This window comes from Podarcis cretensis, assembly GCF_951804945.1.
Source record: "Podarcis cretensis genome assembly, chromosome: 5".
NCBI classification, from domain to species: domain Eukaryota; kingdom Metazoa; phylum Chordata; class Lepidosauria; order Squamata; family Lacertidae; genus Podarcis; species Podarcis cretensis.
In genome coordinates, this window is record NC_137174.1 from 3672081 (window position 1) to 3699754 (window position 27674).

At 46.5% G+C, this 27674-nt stretch overlaps 1 protein-coding gene across 3 annotated transcripts in view; it reads right to left on the reverse strand.

Moving 5' to 3' along the window:
• Nucleotides 1-27674, reverse strand: part of PRR5 (proline rich 5) — a 76674-nt gene that overhangs the window by 29219 nt on the left and 19781 nt on the right. The window contains exons 2-3 of one of the 3 annotated variants that reach the window (XM_079975369.1): nucleotides 17952-18074; nucleotides 3933-4173 (exon numbers count right to left, since the gene is read on the reverse strand). In XM_079975369.1, coding sequence (XP_079831495.1) covers nucleotides 3933-4063 — 131 coding nt within the window. In that variant the 5' untranslated portion in view covers nucleotides 4064-4173; nucleotides 17952-18074. Of the gene's footprint in view, nucleotides 1-3932; nucleotides 4174-4251; nucleotides 4496-17951; nucleotides 18075-27674 lie in introns of those variants that run through there. The other 2 variants (XM_079975370.1, XM_079975371.1) reach the window with 2 other exon arrangements.

The following is a 27674-nucleotide window of genomic DNA, read 5'->3' on the forward strand; positions in this document are numbered from 1 at the left end:
ATTTGGTTGGGGCACAAACTGATGCCCTGGTTGACCTCCAGAAACCAGAGATGACCCAGACAACCAACACAATCACTTCTTATTCTCAGATCTGCTAAGACTATGAAATGGTTGGGTTGATGAGTAGGACTTAGAGGGTGGCAAACTCTTAAAAAAGTATTAACAGTGGCTAGAAACAGGTGGGCAGATTCTTCTAAAGAAGACCTTCCTGGACCCTGGTGATTTCACCAGCTATCACTGAGTTGCAAATCTCCTTTTCTTGGTTCAAAGTGTGTAGATGTGAGGCTCCAGGTATCCTGAATGACGCTCATTTTCTGGAGCCATTTTTATCTGCCTTCTTCTAGGCAGATTGGGAATTGAAGTGGCTTTGGTCAGCCACTGGCCAAACTGTAATAGGAGAGTGACAGAAGGCATGTGTCCATTCCCTGACACCTCACACCAGCATATAATCAGCCACAATATTTTTCAGAAATGCCTGTCTGGTTTGGGTACACTGCTTTACACTTATTCCTACCTGATGATCATTTGCAGAATGTTGGGCTGGGTGGCTGCAGTTTGGCACCGGGGCAGCTATGCTACAGTGCTCCACAGACTTCTGCACTGCCCCCCAGGCTACCTATCAATTATATGAAACCACTGAAAGAAGTCATCAGAGGAGCTGCAGGTAGATTTCATTATGGAGATAACACCCATCTCTCTCTCTCTCTCTCTCTCTCTCTCTCTTACATGTGGTCCAGATGTAATCACGGATACTCTGTGCAGATGCCTAGAGTTAGCAACAGGCTAGACGAGAGCTAAGAAACTGAAGTTCAATCCCAAAACAGATTTGCTGCTAATATTATCAATCTAGGAAAGTAGTATTCAGCCTATTACTTATGGGGACCACCCCCTCTTAAAGACTAGGCGTATTAACAACTACTGCCCTGTCACAAATCCACCCCCCCCCCTTTGGGCAAGAGGTTAAGGGGTGATATGATAGCCATGTTCAAATATATAAAAGGATGTCACATAGAGGAGGGAGAAAGGTTGTTTTCTGCTGCTCCAGAGAAGCGGACACGGAGCAATGGTTCCAAACTACAAGAAAGAAGATTCCACCTAAACATTAGGAAGAACTGTTCGAGCTGTTCGACAGTGGAATTTGCTGCCAAGGAGTGTGGTGGAGTCTCCTTCTTTGGAGGTCTTTAAGCAGAGGCTTGACAACCCTATGTCAGGAGTGCTCTGATGGTGTTTCCTGCTTGGCAGGGGGTTGGACTCGATGGCCCTTGTGGTCTCTTCCAACTCTAGGATTCTATGACTTGAAAAGGTCATGGTGACACAGCTGCAGAATTAAAGGGGAGTGAAGGGATAACGTATTTGTGACCCTGTGACTCTTAATAAATTTGTCATTGGCTTTTGATACCATAGATTATGATATCCTTCTAGGTTGTCTATGGAAGATGGGATTTGGGTGGCACTGTTATACAGAGCTTCCTGTCTTATCTCCAGGGATGGTTACAGCACTGGCTGAGTGCTTCTCAGTCCCCTGGGTCTTGAGCTATGAAGAGAAGAAGAGTTTGGATTTGATATCCCGCTTTATCACTACCCGAAGGAGTCTCAAAGCGGCTAACATTCTCCTTTCCCTTCCTCCCCCACAAGAAACACTCTGTGAGGTGAGTGGGGCTGAGAGACTTCAGAGAAGTGTGACTGGCCCAAGGTCACCCAGCAGCTGCATGTGGAGGAGCGGAGACGCGAACCCGGTTCCCCAGATTACGAATCCACCACTCTTAACCACTACACCACACTATGGGGTACTACAAGGTGCTATGCCGTCTCTAATGCTACTGAACACTACATGAAGCTGCTAGGAGTGGTCACTAAGAGATCTGGCACGAGGTGGCATCAGTACACCAATGATACCCAACACTGTTTCTCTGTAACATCTGAATTGGGTTTGGCTGAGAAGATGACTGGATGCAGCAGTGGGCATTAAAAAAGAGTGTGAATCCTGGCAAGATGGAGGCTTTGTGGATGTTTCCTGGCTCTGAAAATCTGGTAAGTTGCTTGCCTTGGATGGGGTCACACTCTCCCTGAATGAGCAGGTTTGTAATCTGAGGGCATTCCTGGATCCACCCATCCCTGGGTGCACTGTTCCTGGATTGGGACAGTGTTACCAACTGTTCCTGGATTGGGACAGCTTGGCCACCGTTGTCCATGCATTGGTAGCGCCACAGCTGGACCATTGCCATGTGCTCCATGTGGGGCTGCCCTTCAGGTTGGTGGAGAGACTGTAGCTGGTGCAGAATGCGGTGCCCAGGTTGCTTGTGGGAACCTGCATATAACATCTTGCTCCTGGAAGTTCCACTGGTTGGCAATTTAAGAATAAGAGCATGTGGCCTGTCTAGCCAAGCAGGACCTGAGCGCAACAGCTCGCTCCCCTCCTAAGGTTTCCAACTGCTAGTATTCAGAAGCGTATAGTTTCTGACCGTGGAAGCAGTGCAGAGCCATCGGAGTGAGCAGCCACTAATTGTCTTCTCTGCTACAGACTAAGATAAAGGTGCTGGTACTAACATATAAGGCCCAATACAGCTCAGGATCAGGTTAATTTAGAGACTGTGTTATCCAATATATACCCAGCAGGTCACTGCGGTCTGCAGAAGAGCTGCTCCTACAAGTTCCAAAAGATCAGAAGCCCACTCCATGGCAACTCAAAACAGGGCTTTCAGCATGGCTACCTGTTCTGTGGAACAGCATTCCTGTCGAGATCTGACAAGTGACCACTACTTGCACTTTCCAGAAACGGTTTAATACATTTTTTTTTCATGGTGTGGTTTGCCACATGGATGAATGGGTCTCTGCCATCACTGTCTTTTTTTTAAAAAAAAAAAAAAAATCTGCTGATTTTTATTGCACATGGCCTTGAGAGACTTGCGTAAAGAGGATGAGTAAATTCATCCTCCTCCTCCTCCAGGCTCAATTAAAGGTGCCGTTTTTGGCCTTCAAAATCCTAAACATCCCAAGGGACTGCATTATTCCACACAAGCCTGGCCAACGAACCATTGGAGGCCCTTTGCCCCTGCATTCAGCGCCCAGGAGAGTGGCTAAAAAAAAAAAAAGGTATTTTCAAGGGGGGGGAGACAATTTAGAGTTCCACCTTCCTTTCCCAGACCACCACTTCTCTGCTTTCAACTGAATGCCACCCCCACCACAGTGTTTCTAGTCAAAAATATTTTTAAAAGTCTTTTGAGGTTTCATTTCACACACGTGCATATAACATTTAGTAAGGCCCAGATTAAGATTATAGTCGTAACTTGGTCTGCTTCTCTCTTTTTTCTTCTTCAAATGCCAACATCAATAATGGTTAAACCTTAGTGATAATATAGGGAACTCTGGCATTTTTTTTTTTTAATGGCAGAGATTCTTTCAGTAAATCTCTCTCCCCGTGATTTATTTCTAGCTACAAATATATTTAACAACCCACTTCAAGTGTTTCCTCCCTCCCCCCCCCCCATCATCAAGACACATGCAGTTTTTCCTGTTCCATAAACAAACCACCCTCCCCTGGGAGAGGAGAAACTACACCTACTTTCTCAACAAGCAAAGCAACCAGGAGACGTAATAGCCAGCAAAAGAATAAGGGTTCCCTAGATCTTAACAGTCATGGCCAGTGAGAATGAAATGAGAGAAAACTCTGTATGTCAGCACTAACAGAAGGGCTAGAAGCATGAAAAACCTGGAAGTTTCCTCTCATATGAAAATCAGACCAAGAATTCAAACTGTGTTGTGCCTTGTTGCTGTGTGTGTGTGTGTTTCTGTGTCTGTGTGTGCACACACACACATACACACGCTTTAAAATCTGAGCCAGAAGTGATTGTTTGCAGTGTTGGCTGCGTTGGCTACTGTGGAAGAAATTCCTGGTGCCTGCCTGCGTGCGTGGGGGATATGCAAGAGCGTACCTGTTCCAGGTGGCGTTGGAGCAGGCCCGTCGCTGCTGGGTCCCCCGCTCATCCAAGGATGCCGGCTCTCTCTTGCCCAGATCACTGAGGCTGGGCGAACTCATGAACTTCAACCTGCGAAGAGTCCTCATGGTCAAATGTGTTGTTTTGTGCGTGGCAGCTAGAGAAACACCATCCTTTTTACAACACACACACACGCAGCTGGAGCAGCAGCTTCTCCGTTTGCTGTTCAAAAATGAAACTTAAAAAAACAAAACAAAAAACAAAGAAGAGAGAACCAGTCTCTACAGAACACACCTCTGCCAGCAAGAAAACAAACCTTTAATCAGATCAACTCTGACGTCATAAATTGTGGTTAATAATTTCTCCAGGCTTTTTTTTTTTTTAAAAAAAAAAAAAAAAAAAAAGCTGAACTCCTCATTGCTGTCCTTTACATATTAAGGGGCCCTTTAAACCGGAAGGTTGTGCAAAACTTTTTCTCATCCCCATTGTAAAAAAAAACTGAGAATCTCATTCCGCATGCATGTTCCACCTGCCATAGTAAAAGCTTCACTGAATTCTCAAGAGCCCCCCCCCTTCTCTTGTAACCGGAGCCAATAAGGGAGGGGGAAGCAACCCACTAAGGGTGACGTATGGAGGAGATTGCATAGGGAAGTTTCGTAACCACTGATTCTTTGCCACATTACAACACACAAACTCTAAATCTCTCTCTCTCTCTCTCTCTCTCTCTCTCTCTCTCTCTCTCTCTCTCTCTCTGTGTGTGTGTGTGTGTGTGTCTTTCACCAGGGCAAATAACAAATCTGCTTGTCTAAGAGGTTGCTTAAGCTGAAAGCACAAGATAAGCCTCCTGGGCAAAACAGGAGGTCTGTTTAAGGAGATGTGGGTGCTTTTGAAAAAGCATTTCAAAGATGTCCTGCAGCGCTGGTTGCTGGGGGCGCTTCCACCTCATAACAGCTTCAAAAGCAAAGTTTTACAACGGGGGGGGGGGGGGGGGCATATTTGGTCTCTAAAACACCACAACCTGGAGAAACAGACAGAGATGACTCAGCTTGAAATTTAAAAAAGTAGGAGGAGCTCAGCAGCATATATGACAGAGCAAAGCCGTTTGCAGTTGAAACAGCCTAACAAGAGCCGCCGCTCTTACTCTAAGGCAGGGGTCAGCAACCTTTTGCAGCAGGGGGCTGGTCCACTGTCCCTCAGACCATGTGGGAGGCTGGACTATATATTTTTTTTTGGGGGGGGGAAATTAACGAATTCCTATGCCCCACAAATAACCCAGAGATGCATTTTAAATAAAAGGACAAATTCTACTCCTGTAAAAACACGCTGATTCCCGGACCGTCCGCGGGCTGGATTGAGAAGGTGATTGGGCCGCATCCGGCCCCCAGGCCTTAGGGTGCCTAGCCCTGCTCTAAGGCAGGCCGTGTATCCACCCAAAGTGGGAATTTAAGTATCCTGGCATCCTGAGATTTTCCATTCTCTTGTAAAAATATTCTTCAACTCACTAGGTACACTGAAAAGAACCTATAGGCAGTTATCTGGTCACAATACTCCCCTAACCCCAAATCACAAAAGAAATGCACAGTATTAGGGGCCCCTCTGCTCCCCAACCACTCACGTTGAACAGATCTCTTGCAAGAACAGTTTATTTTGGTAGGTAAGTGCCAAAAACATCTGCATTTGCCTCTCAGCCCGGATTTGCATGTTACAGTTTAACAAACACATCATATGTCAACCTTGTGCTTTTGCGGTAAACTCCAGTTGTCTAATCTACTCAATTTACTATACAGTGTCTAATGCTTATAATGATATTAATCACTATAAACAAACACCCCATAACATGTAAAGAAGCTACTGGGATTTATTTAAAAAAACCAACCAACCATAATTTATAATTTAGAAACAAATGCAAACAACTGAACGAAGAAGCCCCCAAAGGAGAGCCCATAATAAGTGGGGTTATTAGGGGAGGCTGACCTGTGTCACCCCAAGGTGGACTTCACTAAATATGATTTTGAGTGGGCACATTGAGCACTACCTGCCAGGCCAAAGAATGTGCTCCCCAAACCCCACGCCATTACGTGTTTTGTGAGATTCACAAAAATGGATTGAGATTCCTGCACTGCAGGGGGTGGACTCGATGACCCTTGGGGGATCCCTTCTGACTACATGATTCTATGAAATTCTAGGATTCCATAAAAGGGGGAGATCTGGCGGTGGCCTTGCCCATTAAGGAACATTACATATAATGTACAACGGTGATGGTGTTCCCAGAAACTTTTGAGAAAGTGCAATACGTTTAGGATAGATGGGGCTTCCCATTTTAGCTATGGTTGGCAAATAGACAAAGGATGTATTTTCTGCTGTTTGGATGGATTTTATTAAATACACTAATCAAGGTCACAACGCCAGATCGTATCTGTCTGTGATCATATATGGCTGAGAGAGAATAAATGACATGCAAATGTGACCAATGGGCTCAAAGACAGCATAAATACCCCTGGAGACTAACCATAAAACACTTCAGTAAAAAATAAACAAAAACAAAGAACAATTTTGCAAACTGCAGTACAATAAAGAACAGTAACAAAGCAAGCAGTGACTGGTCTCTCATGCGTCATTATTCCAGTATTTGACTGGAAAGAAGTGGTATCCATTGAAATCAGGTTAGCGATAATACAGCCCCTCCAAAACCCAGCGTGGGTAGTTGAGAGGTGATGAACTCTCAAGAAGTATTTATGAAAGTTAGAAACGGAAACCACACCATGTCAAATATAGCCTGGCTCCTCGCTTTCCACATATCATGTGCTAATATTTCCATGAGAGCAAGACACAAAACATGCTTAAACCAACTTGCAACTAAAAAAAATCAGAGGACATTTCCCAGCCTCTACCTTTTGCTAATCTGCCTACAACCCCTAGTGGTGCAGCAACAAAACTGCTAGCACATTTGCAAAGCTAAGCAGGCTCTGGTAAAGTTTCAAATTAGATGAGGGACCGTGTGTTGAGATCTCAGAGTTCTGAAAGTTTCCAGGGGTTCCAGGCACTTACCCTGAGTTTGGTTTCCTTGAATGGAGTTTGCTGTATGATAAACAGTGGTACCTCGGGTTAAGTACTTAATTCATTCCTGAGGTCCGTTCTTAACCTGAAACTGTTCTTAACCTGAAGCACCACTTTAGCTAATGGGGCCTCCTGCTGCCGCAGCAGCACAATTTGTTCTCATCCTGAAGCAAAGTTCTTAACCCGAGGTACTATTTCTGGGTTAGCGGAGTCTGTAACCTGAAGCATATGTAACCTGAGGTACCACTGTATGGGTTATGTGAGTTAATGATATATGGTTTATTTATTCATATATACCATCTAGCTTGGGACGCGGGTGGCGCTGTGGGTTAAACCACAGAGCCTAGGACTTGCCGATCGGAAGGTCTGTGGTTCGAATCCCCGCGACGGGGTGAGTTCCCATTGCTCGGTCCCTGCTCCTGCCAACCTAGCAGTTCCAAAGCACGTCAAAGTGCAAGTAGATAAATAGGTACCGCTCCAGCAGGAAGGTAAACGGCGTTTCTGTGCGCTGTTCTGGTTCGCCAGAAGCGGCTTAGTCCTGCTGGCCGCATGACCCAGAAGCTGTACGCCTGCTCCCTCGGCCAGTAAAGCGAGATGAGCGCCGCAACCCTAGAGTCGGCCACAACTGGACCTAATGGTCAGGGGTCCCTTTACCTTTACCATCTAGCTTATCTACTCATCTAGACCACCTGAGTCTACTATTGAGGGGCTCACATAATACCCCAAGAAGGTCTTGCTTCTCCCACAGCCACAGCCTTGGATCCCAGCAAGAATCAGGCATGACTCTGTTTCCCAGCTGCCCAACCTGCAGTTCTGCCCAGCCTGCTTCTAGCTTCACACACAACCCTGCTTTTGTTTTTCTAACTAGCAGACAGTTATTCTCTGGTACAGAGCCACTTCCTTTGTTACTTTAATGACCCACACTTTGAAGGCCATTATGGTCCTTGCCTGGCTAATTCAGCAATTGAATCCCGGCTGGATCCAGGAATGGGGAAGGGATCCAGGCAAACAGCCTAACCCCACCCCCAAATTCACAACACCAAGTTCTTTATGGACGAGGTTGGGGCAAGTGAAAATATAGAAAGGAGAGCTAAAGGGGCAGCTTTTGGGACCACCTAGTTAGTTAATTTAGAAAAATTATCTCAGAATTGTGTTATTGAATATGACTATTGGTGATTTCCAAGGTCTGCAGAGTGTTTGAGAGGCAGATCTGGGAGAAACTTTTTCTGATTCAAACTGAGAAAGGAACTCTTTGGCACTGTGTACCATACAACGCAATCTCAGCACCACTGAAGCCTCTCTGAAACTAATTTGTTGTTGGTACTTAACTCTGGCAGAATTAAGTCATGCTAACCCATCCCTATCGCCTGCATGCTTAAAGGAACACGAATAAAATGAATTTGGATCTTGGGAAGACAACAGGTACTGTGGGTAGATGGTTCCTATGCCTGTTTTGGACAGAGCTATACTCCCTCTAAAGGAGCAGTGTCATATCTTGGGGTAGTCCTGGGTTCATCCTTGTCTGCCATTGCATTCAGGCATGGCTCTAGGCTACTTCCATTGCAGATGTTATGGAGAAACAGCTGCAGGTCATCACCGTAACTGGGTCCTTCTGGACAGAAAGAAGAACAAGAGACATTCCAGTTCAACTTGAGGTTTGCTTGAGGAGGACACACTTCCTGGGCTCTAAAGACATGGAGGTGGGGGTGGGGGTGCTCACGTGACCCCCAGTGCCCTTCCATGACATCAATAAGCAGTGAGGGGCTTAAGGAGGTGAATCCACACCTTCCCCTCATTTTCTGTTTTTCTTCTCCAACTGACGCAACACCCCAAGGCTCCTGGAGGCAGCTGAGCATGCTCAGTTCTTCCTGGGTTCTTTGAGGGGGGGGTGCCCCACTTTGGTTTGTCAACGTTTGGTGTTTCTGCATACCTCGCGCCCTAAGCAGTCATCCTCCTGCATCTTTCTCCTGCCCCTGGGTGCCTTCAAAATTCCACCTCACAGGGAGGGAAATGTGCATGCTTGGCTCTCATTGAGCTTTCGGGTTTTTTCTTTATCGTTTTCTGCCAAGTATGCAGAAATCCCTGCCTAGTCTGGTCCCGTTTCACTGCCTTGATGACAGATACAGGACCACCAAGTTTGCTATTAGAAGGGATGGTGATAAGGAAGAAGATGATTTAACACTTCAGAAACTCTGTCCAATGTGCAGATACTTTTAAACTGATGTATAAGATCAGGGAAAGTTCATCTAATAACAACTGATAATGAAACAGTTGAAACTCCCTGCTCACCTCTGTGCTGTGTAAATTGTTCCTTAGCTTGCCTACCTTGCAGAATGTTAATTGGCTCTCTGAACAGGGTGACCTTGAGGTATCAGCCGGAGAACCACAGAACTGTCTCCTATGCTTATATATGGTGTGGGGCTGCCATTGCCTGGGAAATCAGAGCGGTGGGTTGTTCAGAACTATACTTTCCCACAGCCCTATTTCACAACTCAAGATTCTTCCTCTTAACTGTCCTGATTTTAAAAACCACACACACAAGCACCCACACGGCAAGATAAAGATAGGTCACGAAAAAGGCCTGCCAGAAGGGGATGGAGCCAGCACTTTGGGAGGGAGAATAAAAGGAGCCGTTTCAGAGAGAGGATTCAGATGGGGAGATGGTCTAAGAGAGAGCAGGAGGGAGGGAAAGTAAGCTGGTCCTGGTCTGCGTGTGTAACATCCGCCCAGGGAAAAATATCAACAGCTAGAGAAAGGAGTCTCTGAGCTTAGATAGGAAGACTGTGTTGGGTGTCTTGGCTGAGTTGGAGCCAGGAGAAGGCGAAGCTGTGAGGATACTGTCTCCTTGGGTCTCCTTCCAGTCAGGAGGGGAGAGATCTTCCAGAAAGAGAAGACTCCCAAACCAGGCAAAAGGGGGGCGTGGGGATCCCCTGGGTCTGTTAGACTGCCAGAGGCATCTCAGGAGTAGAAACGGACAGAAAAGTACCACCTCCTTGTTTAAGAACCAAAGTATTAAGCTGTAACACCTACACAACAACTAAGTTTAGGAACTGAAGTGTAAGCAGTGGAAATAAATTGAGCATTTACCATCTAGTCTAGAAACCTGTAACATCTAACTGAGGAGTAAAAACTGAATTAAAGCAGCTCATATTTAAAAGAAGCTGTGCATTTATTACCTTGTTTAGAAGCCTGTATCATCCACTAGATTAAGTATAATTATTAATAAGTTAACTGTTTCCTGAAAGAACATTATCTCCTGACACATTCTTTGTTTTATTAACTTCGTTCTGTAAACTAAATCTTTCTTTACTGGTTCTGCTCCTGCCTGAGTCTTCAAGGATCTAAGTTTACCCTCACAGAAAAACCAAGATATACCTTGTGGTGGTTATACAGGGTCTACGGAGAGGGGATCTGCCTCCCTACCTCCCTTAGGGAGAGAGGAGGAAAGGGGAATCGGCGAGAGCTGCCTCTTCCCTCTCCACGCTTTTCTGCTGGTTGGAGGGTCAGGGCATGGTCCCAATCGTGCCAGCAAACAGGACCTCACCCACTAATATTACATTTACATTTAACGTTTGCAAGCCTGTTTGCAGAATATGGGATGGTGGTAAAAAGCAGCCACGCCTGAAGTCACCTTTTTATCCTTTGAGCTTCCTGTTCTCTCATTTTCAGCAACCTCCTATGCAAGACCTCAGCTGCTATGTGGTCTTCAGCGCATGAAGGAAATGTAACCCTAACACCTACACACACTTGAAAAGGACACGCCATTCTTGGCACATCCTTGTCCTTCTGCTTCCAGGAAAAATGTCTCCTTATTTTGTTTTCAAGTATGAGCAATCTGGAGCGCATGTACACTTATGGCTTTAAAGGAAGATGAGACCAGTTCTTAGGGGAGATGGCTATGGCTGGCTACCAGCTGTGATGGCTCCGCTCTGCCTCCACAGTTTGAGGCAGCCATGCTTCTGAAGAGTGCTGCTCTTGTGTTCAGATCCTGCCTGCTGGTCTGGTCAGCCACCGTGAGCACAGGATACTGGACTAGATGGGCCATGGCCCTGACCAGCAGGCTCTTGTGTTCTTATGCTAATGATCTCCAGATATCAGGTTTAGGGTTTCTTGTGGAAATGCCTCCCTCTACTGGAAGGATGGCTTTGAAGCAACTGAGACCCACTGAAAAACCCACACCTTTCAACATGAGAAATTATATACACTTGAATTGTTATAGGCTCTCAGCACCGAGAAAATGAAGAGTACATTTCAATGTATCTCGAGAGTATACTGAGTGTATGAGTCTTCTGGGCCAGATTCAACTAATGTGATGTGTCAGCAGAAGGCAGTGCAAGGACTCCAGCTAGGGCAGAATGAAACCCTGACATTATATAACACCTCTACTCAAGAGATCTGAACTCTTTGATAACAGGCCAAGTTGAAGGCGTACATAAAGCAACCAGTTTACCTGAGGGATTGCCTTACCTCAGACATGCCCACTTGACCACTTTAACAGAAACATGGAATCACAGAGCTGGGCTCCAGTGGTCATCTAGCCCAAGCACCGGCAATGCAAAAACTGGCACACTTACAGGTGCCACATAATATTCATTCCATGCTTGTAGGAAGTCAATATTTTAATGTAGCAGCATCTGCACTTCAGAACTCACTGCTTCTTGACATCAGGCAGAAACCTCCACTGCCTGCTTAAAACAGCTTTGTTTAGGCAAGTCTACGCAGGCATATGGAGTTTACATGTTTTATTTCGTGCTAGCTACTGTTGATTTTAATCACCTTTTGAATATTTTAAATATCTGCTTTTATCAATAATGTTTTTTTTCAAATTAAAAAGGTAAAGGTAAAGGTACCCCTGCCCGTACGGGCCAGTCTTGACAGACTCTGGGGTTGTGCGCCCATCTCACTTAAGAGGCCAGGGGCCAGCGCTGTCTGGAGACACTTCCGGGTCACGTGGCCAGCGTGACATCGCTGCTCTGGCCAGAGCCAGAGCCAGAGCCAGAGCCGCACACGGAAACGCCGTTTACCTTCCCGCTGGTAAGCGGTCCCTATTTATCTACTTGCACCCGGAGGTGCTTTCGAACTGCTAGGTTGGCAGGCGCTGGGACCGAGCAGCGGGAGCGCACCCCGCTGCAGGGATTCGAACCGCCGACCTTTCGATCGGCAAGCCCTAGGCGCTGAGGCTTTAACCCACAGCGCCACCTGCGTCCCAATTTTTTTTAAATTAAGCAGTATAAATTTTGGACACCCACCCACTTTATATGTAAATTTATAGGCCTCTTAACCCGCCATATGACCCTCAAAGAAGCTTAACATAAAAGCAACCATAAACACAATTTTGATGCAGCAGTATCACAGGAAAAAAGCTACGGTTTAGAAAAGAAAACCCACTACTCAGAATGCAGAAAGGCCTGCTGGAACATCTCTTGAGGAAATTCCATAATGGGTGCGTCACCACTGAATAAGTCCTGTTTCTTGGGGCAGAAGATCTTCATCTTAGATGGCTGGTGGCAACCAATACAGAAGACCTCAACTCACAATTTCCGAAGACCTGTCTGAATTTAGAAGGCATTTCCTGCTGGTAGGATGATAGCAAAGATGGAGAGAATTCTATAATGTGGGGCGCAGCCAAAAAAAAGCCCGCCTCTCATGTCACCACCAACTGTGCCGCTGATGTTGAGAAGAGAAGGTGACTACCCTAACGATCTCCACACTTGGCCAGGAACGTACAGGGAGATACAATATTTCAGGTTGTCTGGGCCATATAGGGCTTTATAGGTCACTTTGAATTGTGCCCAGAAATGGACCAGTAGCCAGTGACATTGTTTTAACTGGGAAGTAATATGCTCCCTGTACCTGGTCCCTGTCAGCAGCCTGGCTGCTGTGTTTGGGGCCAGCTGAAGCTTCTGAACACTCTTCAAAGGCCACCTCATATAGAATGCGCTGCAGTGGTCCAGTCAGGATGTAACTAAGCCATACAACATTGTGGCCAGATCCAGCATCTTGCAGTTGGTGCATGAGCCATCATTGGGCAAATGCGTCCCTGGCCACTGTCAGAATCCAGGAATACACCCGAACTGTGAGCCCGAGTATTCAAGGAGACCCCATACAGCAGTTGTTGAATTCCTGATCCCTAATCCATCTTCTGCCTCAGTCATGTCTGGATTAAGGCTCAGCTAGATCAGCCTCGTCAGACACCAATTAAGAGTTTCCTTAGATTGTTTGTTTGTTTAATTTATCTACTGCCCATCATCATAATATCTCAGGGTGGTTCATAGAAGAACACAAAGGATAAAAACACAAGTAAATAATTAAAACAAAACAGCAAACAACAACCCTCCCTTCCCACAAACACATTTAAAAGGTGGTAGAATATTAATCAGCCAAAGACCTGGTTGAAGAGAATTTTTTTTCGCCTGGCACCTAAAATATATAATGAAGGCGCCAAGCAAACCTCCCTGGGGAGAGCATTCCACAGACAGGGAGCCACTACAGAGAAAGCCCATTCTTGTGTTGCCACCCTCCGAACCTCATGTGAGAGGCGAGGGGTGCCGAATTCTGGCCTCGCACAGGTGCCACTGAAATTTGAAAGACCAAAATCCATGCCTGGCTAACCTTCTTTTTCACTACCCTATCTGCCAAACTATGTTTCAGCTTTAAGAAAGTTGAACCAACCTTGTGCACTGTCTCTGTCCCATCCCCATATAGCAAAGTGGGTGAGGGAGGGGCATTCTGTTACTGGCCATTGCCCCCTTTGCTGCCTGTGTTTCTCACTCCTTCAGAATCAAGGGGATGGGGGTGGTGCCTCTGATAATTGCCCTCCCCCCTGCAGGGCACTCAACCCTCCTTTTCCTCTGAGTACATGGAGACTATCTCACTCTCATGCGCCTTCTCTTCCCTAGAAGGAGTGTTGGCAATACGGGATGAGTTTTTGGGGTAAGGGCATGGGCAAGTCAAGGGGTACTTGCCTCCCCCTTCCCCATCACTGGTCTCTGATTCTCTCCCTTCCAACAGTGGGGCCTACAATTCACCCCAGGATCATATTCTCCCCATAGTGCTCACCCCCAAGGCTCTGCCAGCCGTTGACATAGGAGCTCAATAGAGCTGCAAAACAACTCTCACCATATGTTCTAACACTGAGCCATGTACAACCTACCTAGGCCTGACCACCCACCTGCTGTTGCCATTACTCTGGTTGCAACCCAGAGTTCCATATCCAACTGAGCCTGGCCTAAGCCAGAGTGTGCAATACTCCAAAGACCCTTCAGGGCAGCAGGTGGGTCTCAAACCCTTAGTGAGTTAGGGGCTTTCCCTGCATGCAAAGCCAGGCTCCCGCGAATTGAGCGGATGAGACAAAAGTGGGGCGAAGGGTGAAGAGGGCGCTTTCTGCATGCGCTCTAGAGGGAAGTGAGGGGCAGATGGGGCTCATCCACCTGGGGAGGTGGCCCATCTAGGAGAAGGAAAACTAATCCTAAACCTCTGCTACCTTGTGGCCGTACTCATTCATGAGAGAAAGTAAATCCCGAGAGGAAATCCGTACCCACTGCCTTGTGGGACATCTTTGGGAGAAGAAAAGGCTAAGGAGTAAACCCAACACAAATCCCAGCAACTCCTGCCACCAAGCTGGTGCCAAAGGCCTTGCTCTGCTTTCCTTTGAACCACATCAGCAAGGCCAAATGTGTGTGTGGGGGGGGTCTTGTCATCTGGGCAGCCCCAGGACCTCCAGACACGCTGCCCAGGCTTGTGCCCCAGGGAGGTCACTTTGGTGCTGCAAACACAGTGACTCAACTTCATCCCTGGAGGCACACTCCATTGTTTCCTGAGACAGAAAAGTGCTAACAACAAAGTCAGGGACAGGACATCCAGTCTGGCCTTCCACCTTAAGTCTCTTCTCCCCTCCCTCATGGCTCCCTGCCCCCCTCCCAGTGCACAGGCTTCTCCCACAATACCCTCACTTTCTCCCTCTCCCCAAGCTGCCAAATGTCTGGCTGAAAGGCAGCAAGAGTGTTCGCAACTCCTCTGCTTCCCAGAGCCACACTCCAAAGGTCTCCCATTTCTCTTGCTCCCGAGCCTAGTGAAACATTAACAGATGTAATGCTTCCTGTTGTAAAGGGGGGGGGGATCTGATAGGCTGGCAAGCAATCCCAGTAGCTCCCCACCCCCTCTGCAGATGGCAAAAAGGAAGCCCCGCAGCCTGCAGAGCAGTGCAGGAAGAGAGAGAAGAAGTCTCACATCGCCTAGGTAACCAAGCAACTATCTTTCTGCGCTGTGTTGCAGCAAAGTATGGGGTGGAGGGGGAGAAACAAAACAGCATTGAGGCGCATGTGCCACATCAGTTGTGGAAAGCATGCGTGTGTAAATTGGTGCCCTTCTTTTTAAAACGCACAAAAGAGACCAAGAACTGGGGTTCTCACTTCTGTGTATCTAAGAAGGGAAAATAAGAAACTGTATGCATGTATTTTTTGGAGGACAACCATTTCAGTGTTATCCAGAGCACAGGGTCAAACACGCTGCCCCTTGTATCCCTTGAAAGCCCCGCCTTCCACTGTCCATACCCTGCAAGAAGAGGGGAGCCTTCTCTGAGCACAGAGCCCCTCGGGATTTAGGCTGCACCCACACCAAACATCCAGAACACTTTCAAGCACCTCACAGAGATACAATCAATCTCTCTTCCTATGGAACTCGGGGAATTGAGGGCTCTCCTAACAACTTTCAGCAGCCACAACCAAATACAGTTCCCACAGTTATTTGAGGGAAGCCATGGCTGTTAAAGTGGCATAATAATGCGTGTATTGTGTCAGTGCACCCTTGGAACTCTTAGTAAGTCAAGGCCATTTATCTCTTACTGTGAAAATGCTATTTTAGCTTAGAAGTTTTCCAGCTAGGGTCCAGGCAACTGTTGGAAACTTACAGGGATTTCTTAATTAAAAATATCAGTAATGGCAAGTGAAACTCTCTTATAATTATATTTTTTTTATTTATACCCCGCCAATCTGGCTGGGTTTCCCCAGCCTTGAAGAGTTTCACCTGGCAAGCTAAAACGCATGCACTGATGGAACAATTGTAATAGTGTGACAATGAATTCCGCCCTTTGAGAATAGGTTGTAGATTACCACAGTTTAGAACTGGAACAGAAAATAGAGTCTAGGGTCACTACACATAATTCTGTGTCACACTCTGCTCAAGGCAAAGACATGCACACATACACATGTTTTGGGAAGTTACATCATGAAGCAGACGAACACCAAGAAACCTTTGAAAACAACAACTAAGCCCTGTTAGGTTTGCACTGCTCATGAAAACTATGAGAAATATGGAGCTGGTTTCAGGAACCAAAGTCGCTCGGGCAACAAAAAGAATCTTTTCTTAAAGTGTAAAGTACTGCATTTGTTATCCAAAGCAGCCTCTATTCTGCTTTTAAAAAAATAAAATAAAAAATTAGCTGTGCTCCACTGGCCATTCATGCTAGAGGTGAGAGAAAATTGTCTCCCCAAATTATCTATCCTACTATTTCGGTAGTGAAATTGAGGGTGTTACTTTAATTAATATTCTCAGGGAATTTGTGGGCGAGAGGGGTGGAGAATAAATTTTCCAACAGTTTTTTGGGGGAGTGAGACTGTTTAGCAGCAGAAACAGAAACCACTGTGTCAGCATCCGGCCAAGCTGTATGACCCACGACACCCCAAATCATGTTGGGCTGGTGTAGTGGGGTAGCCAGCAAAAAGAAAGAAAGAAAAAACCAGGGCAAAAAAGAAAATTATCTGACATTTTATTCTTCTTTTTTTTTTTTTGGCATACCTCCATTCACAACAGTAGTAAATGTTTACATCAGTGTTGTTGTTGTTGTAATTTGCATACTGCCCTATACCTACAGGCACAGAGGTCAGGTCTGAGGCAGAGATTGAGGGGCAGCAAACCACACAAAAGTGTTCATTCTGCCATTCCCTAATGCAGGTCTGCCCAACTCGTGACCCATCAAGACGGATACAGCCCCCCAGTGACATATACCGTGCCCTGTCAACACACACATTCCGGCCCCACATATGCAGCCCCAGGAAAAGAGCCAAAACAGATTTACTAGCAGGCATCGTGCATTTGCTGTATCTGCTCAGCATGGTGAGTCACGAGTTGTGCAGGTGTGTCCTGCTAACTCAAAAGCAGGAGCTGAGGCATTTTTGAAACTCCGGCTACATCCTGAACCTTCCTTTCAACCATGCAGGCTGGCTCTTGATATTCTGCTGCTGGAGGCAACAATGCATTTTGCCATTCTATTTTCTCCTGGCTGCAGCTCCTTTTCCAATTCTGAAGGGAAGAGACTGTCACTCTGCCGCTGGCTTTATGCTGCCCTTAAGATTTTAGGACTATTGCTTTTATTTTATGGGGAATGAATTTGTCATTTCCTATAAGCCACCTGGATGACATGTTGTTATTGGGTAGAATACAAAGGCAGAAAGAAAAAAATAGACCAATTCATTCCATTTACAGTGGTACCTCGGGTTACATACGCTTCAGGTTACATACGCTTCAGGTTACAGACTCCACTAACCCAGAAATAGTACCTTGGGTTAAGAACTTTGCTTCAGGATGAGAACAGAAATTGTGCGGCGGCGGCGCGGCGGCAGCAGGAGGCCCCATTAGCTAAAGTGGTGCTTCAGGTTAAGAACAGTTCCAGGTTAAGAATGGACCTCCGGAACGAATTAAGTACTTAACCCGAGGTACCTCTGTATGTGCTTGCAAGAAGGGCTGCAATCAGGGCAGCTGCATGCACACTACAGGCCATCATGTCCAAAGGTTTGGGGGCAGGTGGAAAATGGTGCCCCCGAGAGGATTATCATTTTCCTGGAACCCCCAAGACAGAATTCTGCTGCTTACAGAGTTGGGCTGTCCCTGCACAAATACAAAGCTCCTCTCAGGAGCATCACATCTGAATAAACTGCATCCGAACTTTAAGAAACAACTTACCTGCTGAAGAGTTCAGAGCAAGGGACGGAATTGAAGTGATCAAAAAATGTAGTAGTTCACTATATCCATGTCACAACTGGAGATTTCTGGGAGTCTAAAGAAGTTGCATGAAGCAACATAGCTCTGCAAGAGAAGATTTAACATGTTACACTGCAGAAAATTCACTTGCTAATGACATACCTTTGAGCCTTTGCCCAACTACTTTGTTTCTGAACCCTGATCTGTAACTCAGCCCATACCTGCAACCAAAACAACTGTATATCGCTTGCCTGTTTACCCCTGCCTCTACCAAGCTCCCTTCCACTATCGTTTCTCTTGTAATGAATTTTAGATTGCAAGCTCCTTGGGACAGTGATCTGTCCTCTTTCACTCCGTAAGATACTATTATTATTACTTATATGCTGCCAAATACAAAGCATTTCTAGGCAACTTACAAGTACAACAGAAAAGCAACCATAAATGATAAACAATACCCCCCCTCCTCCCAAAGACACACATCCAGATCCACCCCCCCCCCCACTCCAGGTGTTATCACAAACAGTCAAAAGGCTGGGAGAAAGGGTATGTCTTGACCTGGTGCCAAAAGCATGTAAAAGCTGATGGCAGGTAGTCTTTCCTGGGTAAAGTATTCCATGTACACACCTAATGATTCTGATGTTAACACCACCACCAGCAGCATTTGTGTTATTTTTGAGCGTTCAAAGCACTTCCTATACATTATCCTAGGGATCATATAGCCATCCTGTAAGGTAGGTTTGAGTTGTTATCCACAAGTTGCAGCAGTAAGGCTGAGGGTGAGAGAATGTGCCCAAGGCCACAGGAAAGACACAACAAACATTTCCAAATGTACCTGAAAACTAGGTCTACCAGCTTCAACTCACAGTTGAGGAATCTCTGGTCTGTGGCTCAAATTAGACCAACCAGCAGTTCCAGTTTTCCCCCAAGGACCACCTATATGACATCAGGTATGAGGCAGGTACAGTACAGTAACAGCTGCAAAGGAACAACCGGGAGCATTAAAGCGCATTCTTGATTCTTCCTTTATGGCTTACATCTGTGACGGTTAAACTTGGCACAAAATACAAGCCCTGCTAGGTTCAGCTACATTCAATTTCAATCCAACAAAGTGATATTCAAAAGTAGACCCACTAATATTCACCAACAGACTCACTGTCCCCAGGGCAGAAATCAGTGGTTGCATCTAATGTTAGTCCTGCTCAAAGCAGACCTACTGAAAACAATGGGCATAAGTAACTTAGGTCCATTAACCACAATGGCTCAATCCTGAGCACAGATCTAGAAATCCCAAGGGTTTTACTCTGGCATGAATGTGGGAGAGAAACTTTTCCAGGTTAGCTGCAAAGGACACCCTCTCCTTTTCAGGGACTGCAGAGAGGAGGAAATGACCTTGAAGAAGATGCTTTCCTCACATCCACTCTCCTCCCACTATAGACAAGGGGTCTTGAATTCAATCTAGTAGAGCATCTCCACAAGACTGTCATTAGCTGAACAGCTGCACACTTAGTCTATGGAGCAGATGGCGCAAAATTTCTATGATCTCTCCCCACCCTCCACATTACTTGGACTTAGGCATGCACAAAAGAGCTAAAGAAATCCTTTCCTGGGGTCTTGTGCATTAGAAGCAGCAGCAACAACAGGTCTCTAGGATGACAGATTTACCGTCAAACAGCTGTTTTGGTGATGTCAAGCCTGCCAGATTTGTGAAGGAACAACTGAATATCATCAGCTGACACTTAAGCAGTAACTGAGTTGACAGTAAGAAAGCTGATAATATCAGACCCACTGCTGACAAAACTTTATATTTTTTTAAAGGCCACTTCCCAGCATCCCATCATGCTTCAGGTGGATAGAGTCCTGCACATAAACAGGCAAGGTTATAAAGACAGAGATAAGCTTATATTTTCAAATTCTGGGCTCTCCCAATGCTAAGGGAAAAGGTTGTGTCCCTGAATGCAGCTCATTCATTCACTCATAGAGCAAAAAGATCTATTTGAGGAGAGCTTTGTTGTGAGGAACTTCCGGAGAATGCCTGCCGGAAGGAGAAAACGAGGTGCAAAGAGCCAGAAGACCATTATTGAGACTCACAATTCCTCTAAAACAAAGAATCGGCAAAGAGCCAATGCCATCTGCCCTGGCTCAGAAACAGAGCGGGTTGAGGAAACCGAGAAAACGGAGTAAATAGAACAAACAGTGAGTAACAACGTTGGGGGAACCTCACCCCCCCTTAAGGAGGATGTCAATGACCCGACCCCCCTCCTCCCAGAAAAAGCTAATCCGTCCAAGGGGGCAAGAGCAGGAGCAGGAGGGATTCCTCCCACTCCTAACACTGACCCACCCATGCCTCTAGAACAAGATATCAGAGGAGCCTGCTTTCAACCCATTCGGGATACGCACCCCTACCAAGAGATTTGCATGTTGTCTGCAGAAACTATGGTTCTGGTTCTCCAAAGACTGGATGAAATCCTCACTAGAATAGTTAACATTGAGAAACAATTGGATACTAGTTCCTCCCCTTTAAATGCCCAAGGGCTTAAAAGGATGATAAGAAATGACTCTGTTAATAACTCACCAACTCAAACTATGGATGAAGTGAGGTCCTGTCAAGTCTTGCAAACGAACCAGATAATGCTTGAGATTCACCAATACACTCATAGGTGGATGAACCGCAGACAAATTACTATGTCCTTGTCTCAGCTCCTGAATTACCATTACCGAAATGTAGATGTAGAAAATTTCCACTTCCTGCCTACCTTGAGAAACACCATGCGCCTATTTATGACCTTTAGGTCATCAACCCTCCCATCTCGACTCATGGAGATAAAGGATACCCTATGGTGGTTCCATTCTCTCCGCCCAGTGGACGAAACTAGGGGGCAATTGGTCCCTTGCATAGAGCCAAAGCTAATGCGGATAAAGGAAACCAAGCTCAACACTAGAAATACTAATTGCCCAAAGGAAGAAAAGAACTCTGTAAGCCTAGAATTACAAGACCTGAAGAAGAGGCTAATGAGTATAAAGACTGAGATTTCTACCCAAAATATAAGGACAGTAGAGCCTAGAGCACAATATTTAAAGACGTCCAACAGCTCTTTATCCCATAGAAAGACATCAGTGCAACTCCCTGTTCCCTTTTCAAACGACACCAAATTAGATGAGGAATTTGGCGCCTCCGACATTTCTATAGCAACAACACCTAAAGAACTCTATGTTGCTGACAATCTGGAGATATCCAGCACCAAATCTACATCTGGACCTTTGCCTAATGTTCCAAAAACTTATCAGAATGATCAGCCTTCTCTACTGTACTCCTGGAGAGAGAGGATGGACAGATCTTTCGAATTCGAATCTGGCTCTTTGTTGGCCAGTGATCTACATTTTATAACACATACCTCATTAATAGTTGCACAGCCACAGATAGAACCAACAAGCCTCCAATTAACCCAGGAGGGAGAAGGGGATTGACAGTTAATGAAACACCATGGGACTGTCCCCCCCGCTTGGGGTGCGGTTGGTTGGGTTTTATCTTCTAGGGATACTTACCCTATCAGACCTCCACCTCTTTCCCATACCATTTTGACCCAGGAGTCCTGGCCCAAGGATGACTTGTTATTGAGGGGATGTTACCCATCTATTGGGGAGGCTAGTATGGGATCTGGGATTTCCACAATTGAAGGGCTAGGGAGGAATGGCGGTGGGGCTAGATATCTCTATCGGCGAAGGGTTTCAAGATGCAGTGATCCTCGAACCCCTTCCAATCTACGCCCCATCCCAAGGGATGAGGGTAGGGAGAGCAAGGATTACACACCTCCGTCATTTGTGCTGTGCAATGCCAGGTCCATAGGCAACAAAACCGCCACCATGCGTGACTTTTTTCTCGCAGGGGATTGACCTGGCTTGCGTGACGGAGACCTGGGTACGGGAAGGCGAAGTAGTCTCCCTACATGAGATAACACCCCCAGGTTTCTCTGTCCTCCATTAATCGCGGACTGTGGGTCGGGGAGGAGGAGTAGCATTGTTAATCCGGGAGGATTGCTCTTTCAGAGCTCTGCCATCTCCGGCATTGAATGTGTTGGTCTCGTGTGGGGCACCAAGGAGAGCTTGGCTGTCTGGCTGGTGTACCGGCCACCCAGCACACCTGCAGCCACCCTGTCAGACCTGCTGGAGGTGGTGGCGGGCTGGGCCTTGGAGTTCCCAAACCTACTGGTTTTGGGAGACTTCAACGTCCATGCCGATGCCGCTCCCTCCTCACAGGCTCTGGACCTAGTGACTTCCATGGCAACACTAGGGCTCTCCCAGGTTGTTTTGGGCCCCACTCATCAAGCAGGCCACACGCTGGATCTGATCTTTGGGGCTGGCATAGATGTGATCATGCTCCCCGCTGTGGAAGTGCCATGGTCTGATCACTACGCTCGGAAAGCCAAGATTGACTTCCCGCTCCTCCCCGGCTCGGGTGGCGAACCTATTTGGGCTCGTCCGCGAAAACTGATGGATCCTGATAGATTCCGACAAGCCTTGCGGAACCCTGCTCCTCCTGGCGACTCATTAGATGACTTTGTTGAGGACTGGAATAACCGGCTCTTGGCAGCCATTGATGAGATCGCGCCTAAGTGCCCTCTGCGACCCCGTCGAAACCAGGCACCTTGGTTGCCTTTACTGAGGAGCTCCGGAAAATGAAGCGGGATCTCAGACGGCTAGAGCGAGTATGGCGCCGGACTCGTGACGGAGCCTCAAGAACATCTTATAGGACGCTTATGAAAGCCTATGAGATGGCTATGAAAGCTGCTAAAAAATCTTACTTTGCAGCTTCCATTGCATCCGCTAGCTCTCGCCCGGCACAACTTTTTAGAATACTTAGGTCAATAACGTTCTTAGGAGGATAACCAAATTTAAGCACAAATTCGACCCACAGCTGTGAGGCATTCGCGAGCTTTTTTGCGGAGAAAGTCCTGTTGCTCCACCGTGACCTCCCTGCCAATTTAGATACAGTGACTGAACTGGAGGCCCCTCGACTGACTTCAGGTCCAGCGTTGGACCATTTCGATCGGATACTCCCTACTGATGTGGATAGATTCCTCCAAGTTGGTAGGCCCACCACCTGCCTCCTTGATCCGTGCCCGTCTTGGCTGATTAGGGAGCATCCAGATGTTGCGCGGACCCCCCTGGTTGAAATTATCAATTTGTCCCTTTACACGGGGACATTCCCAGGGGAACTGAAGGAAGCAGTGGTGTGTCCACTCTTAAAGAAAACTTCATTAGATCCCTTAGACCTATCCAATTACCACCCAGTTTCAAATCTTCCATACCTGGGTAAGGTAATTGAGAGAGCGGTTGCTGAACAGCTTGGTAGGTTTTTGGAGGAAACATCGGCATTAGATCCATTTCAGTCCGGTTTCCGTCCTGGTTTTGGGATGGAGACGGCTCTGGTTGCCCTAACAGATGATCTCCGTAGACAACTGGATCGAGGCAGGTCAGGACTGCTGATCCTTTTAGATTTGTCAGCAGCCTTTGACATGGTCGATCATGATCTTCTGGACCACCGCCTCGCAGACGTGGGGATACAGGGCATAGCCCGTAACTGGTTGTGCTCTTTTATCTCTGGTCGGGGACAGAGGGTGGCACTAGGGAGGGAAATGTCGTCGCGCCACTCCTTGGTGTGTGGAGTGCCACAGGGCGCAATTCTCTCCCCGATGCTTTTTAACATCTTTATGCGCCCCCTTGCCCAGATTATCTGGAGCTTTGGGCTGGGCTGTCACCAATATGCTGATGACACTCAGCTCTATCTGCTGATGCATGGCCACACTGACTCGGCCCCGAACACACTGACCAGATGCTTGGAAGCTGTGGCTGGATGGTTTCGGAGGAGCCGATGGAAACTAAATCCTTCAAAGACAGAGGTCCTATGGCTAGGTCGGGATGGCATGGGGATGAGGGACCAACTCCCTTCTCTTGCGGGGGCCCAATTAGTGCCATTGCCTTCCGTTAAGAGTTTGGGTGTAATCCTTGACACCTCCCTTTCCATGGAGGCGCAAGTTACAGCAACAGCCAAGGCGACATTTTTCCACCTTCGCCGCATCAAGCAGTTGATCCCTTACCTTTCCCGCCCTGACCTGGCCACAGTGATTCATGCGACGGTCATCTCCAGGCTTGACTACTGTAATTCGCTCTACGCGGGGCTGCCCTTGAAGCTGTCCCAGAAACTCCAGCGGGTGCAGGATGTTGGTTTCTATTTCCCTCACTGAGCAGCAAACGCAGTCACAAGTCTTTGTTTTGCATTCCACAGTCAGAGTACTGTTGGGTTTCCCACGGGAATGGGAGACTGGATGTGACGTTCACTGGTTTCCTGTTTTTCACTGTTCTCTCGGTGTTCTTTGTTTCCGAGATGAGTTGCTTGTCTGCTCTCGCAGAGGCAAGATGCATGTTTGTATTCTCTCAGCATTGAAGTGTAAATAAAGTTAAAGTATGTGGCACATACTGCTCATCCTTCCGCTGTGTGGACTACGCTGTTTAGGCTCCAGATAAGGAGCCTGCAAATCTCACATTTTTGGTTATGGGCCCAGAAAAACGGATCTAATGGCTCCTGGCAGAGGAACAAAGAAACAAAGGATCGGAACAGCGGCAGAGGGATGGATCGGTGTTATCTGCTCTGCGCGTCAAGATGATTGATGAGAGGTATGTGCTCATGCTCCGGGCAGCCTGCTAGCTCCTAATAATGGCTTTATGGCTGGACTTTGAACTTTTAAAGCCGTTTGCCGTGGCAAGGCGCAAAGGCTCAAAGACACAAGCTCACAGGCTTGAGAGGCTTGAAAACCGAAAGTACTTTTAAAATTGCTTTTGGAATGAAGCAGCTGCAGTTAACACAGACGCAGCTTGATTTAAAGCAGCAGAGATGGCTAGCTGCAGAAGGCTGGCTGATGCTTGTGGCACTCAGATTGCTGTTCAGCCAACTGCTCAGCTCACAGTAGCGCATGTTACTGCCGTGATTCTGAATGAAGCAGACCGCCGGGGTGCTAGCTGCATGGGTAAGGGGGAGTCTTCACAGACGTCATCCCAGAATGTAGTGGAACCACCAGATGGCGCCAAAGCTTTGAAGGCAGTGAAATGCTACTCGTGTGGACGTCTAGGCCATATGAAGAGGGAATGCCGATATCCCAGGGCCAAGACAGAGCAGCGCAGCGAAAGCTCATCGTGTGGAAAAGGCCAAGGCCAAGGCAAAGGTCCGGTGTCCAGGACAACGCAGCACAAGGCAATGGTCTCACGCTTCATTCCAAAGGTTGCAAAGGTCCAGAAGACATCTAGGTCTTTCTTCGTGGTTGATTCAGGAGCAACAAGACATTTATGCAACAACAAGCGACTGTTCGTGTCTTTTACACCGCAGGAAGGTGCGATTCACCAGGCGGATGACCACACGATCTCCAGTCAAGGCTACGGAACTGTTGTTCTTCACAGTTTGGACTTATCGATACAAGATGTGCTCTACGTTCCAGATGCCACACACAATCTACTCAGCGTTGCGCAGCTAAATGAATGGAACATTGATGTTTCCTTCAAGAACAAGAAGTGCACCATCACAAAGAAAAACAATTATGTATTGCATGCTGAATATGTTGATCGTTTGTTTGTTTTGTATTATGATGATGTTGTGCAGGATGAAACTTGTTGCATTCCAGGTTCTAACAAAGGTTTGCATGCAGGATGTATTCATGATTTTCACAGGAAATTTGGTCATTTGCATTTTGAGGCAGTATCTAAAATGCCTGCCTTGGTTGAAGGTATGACTATTAAACCCTGCAGGTACCACATGAAGTGTAAGGCATGCACAGCAAACAAGGTGAAAATGGCTGCAAAAGGTAAGGTGTCTAGTAGGCAAGCTACAGAACCATACCAGGTTGTTCATGCTGATTTGGTTGGTCCACTATCGCCCTCTTTGGGTGGAAACAGGTACTTCATGGTTCTCATTGATGCATTTTCCAGGTATATTTATGTGTACAGTCTCAAGCAGAAATCAGAGGCTTTTCCAAGGTTCAAGGAATTCTGTGCTTGGTTGGAAAATGTGCATGGTAAGAAGATAAAGACTCTTTTCACTGATCGCGGGGGCGGAATTCACTTCTCAGCAGTTTGAATGAATTCAACACGATTTGTCTAGTCCTCACTCACCATGGCAGAATGGACTTTGCGAGAGGGCAAATCAAACATTGCTTCAAGGGTTGAAAACCTTGCTGCATGATGCCAATCTTCCAGAGAGTTATTGGGCCGAATCTCTCTCGTGTTTTGTTTACAGTTATAATCGCAGGTTATCTTCAGCGATTGGTTGTACCCCCTATGAGAAGATGTTTGGCAAGAAACCATACATCAAACACATGAGAATTTTTGGTTCTGACATGTGGGTTCACACACCACAAAGCTCCAAGTTAGGCAAGCGTGGATTGCATGGTATCTTTCTAGGTTATCAGAAAGGTTCTTACAGAATAATGATGACTGACTCTAAGACAATTAGGCTCACAAGAAGTGTTGAGTACAATGCCAAGTGGGGGGAGAATGTGGGAATTTTCCAATGTTATCCTGATGACAGTGATGAGTCTGAGGATAGACAAAAGCAGCCGCAACGACCCACACCCACTGATGAAGGTTCTGATTCTGAGTCTGAAACTGAATTGGGTGATTCAGAGGATTTCAAGAGTGCGAAAGCCTCTATGCGACCCTCTGAAAGCTCTGATCAAGAATTGGAGGAACCACTGTTCACAATAGGTCACTTTTCTCCTAAGAAGGAAGAGGAGAGTGTTGAAGACTTAAGGCTAATTCACAGGTCACAAAGAGCCACAAAAGGCAGACCTCCAAAGAGATTTGCTGATGAATTTGCTAAGACAGCAGTAGCAGCTGTTAAAAGCTCCAAGAAGGTATTTGAACCTTCAAGTTTCCAAGAAATCCAGGATTTGGATTCAAAGGATGCTGAGCCATGGTTAAATGCCATGAAGGCTGAGCTTGATTCCTTAGAGAGGAACAAAACATGGGAGCTAGTTCCAGTAGTTCCAGGAATGAAACTACTTGGAAGCAAATGGGTCTTCAAAGCGAAGACTGATTAAAATGGCAAGATAGTCAGACACAAAGCCAGATTGGTAGCCAGAGGTTTTGCACAGGTACCAGGTGAAGACTATCACGAGACCTACTCACCCACCGTGAGGTATGAGAGCATTAGGCTTATGCTCAAGCTGGCTGCAGAGGAGAATCTTCACATTAGTCACCACGATGTGAATACGGCATTTTTGTACAGATCTCTAGGTGAATCTCTTTATATGCTTCCACCTGATGGCGTACAGGTAAAACAGGGATTTGTTTGTGCTCTGAAGAAGTCCCTTTATGGTCTCAAACAAAGTGCACGGTGTTGGCACACAAAACTCACTGAAGTATTGTTTTCTCTAGGTTTTAAGCAAGGGAAAGCTGATCCATGTGTATTTGTCAAAGAGGAGGGGCAAAAGAAGCTGTATTGCTTGTTTTATGTTGATGATATTTTATTCTTTTGGAAAGATGTCACAATGTACAATAACGCCCTAGCTCAACTGAAAGAGCACTTTGACATGAAAGATCTTGGTGAGGTAAACAACTACCTATCTCTGGAGATAGAGAGAGATCAAGATGGTAACATTCTAGTACAGCAGTCACGGAAAATTGCTGATGTGTTAAGCAAACTAAACCTGATGGATGCTA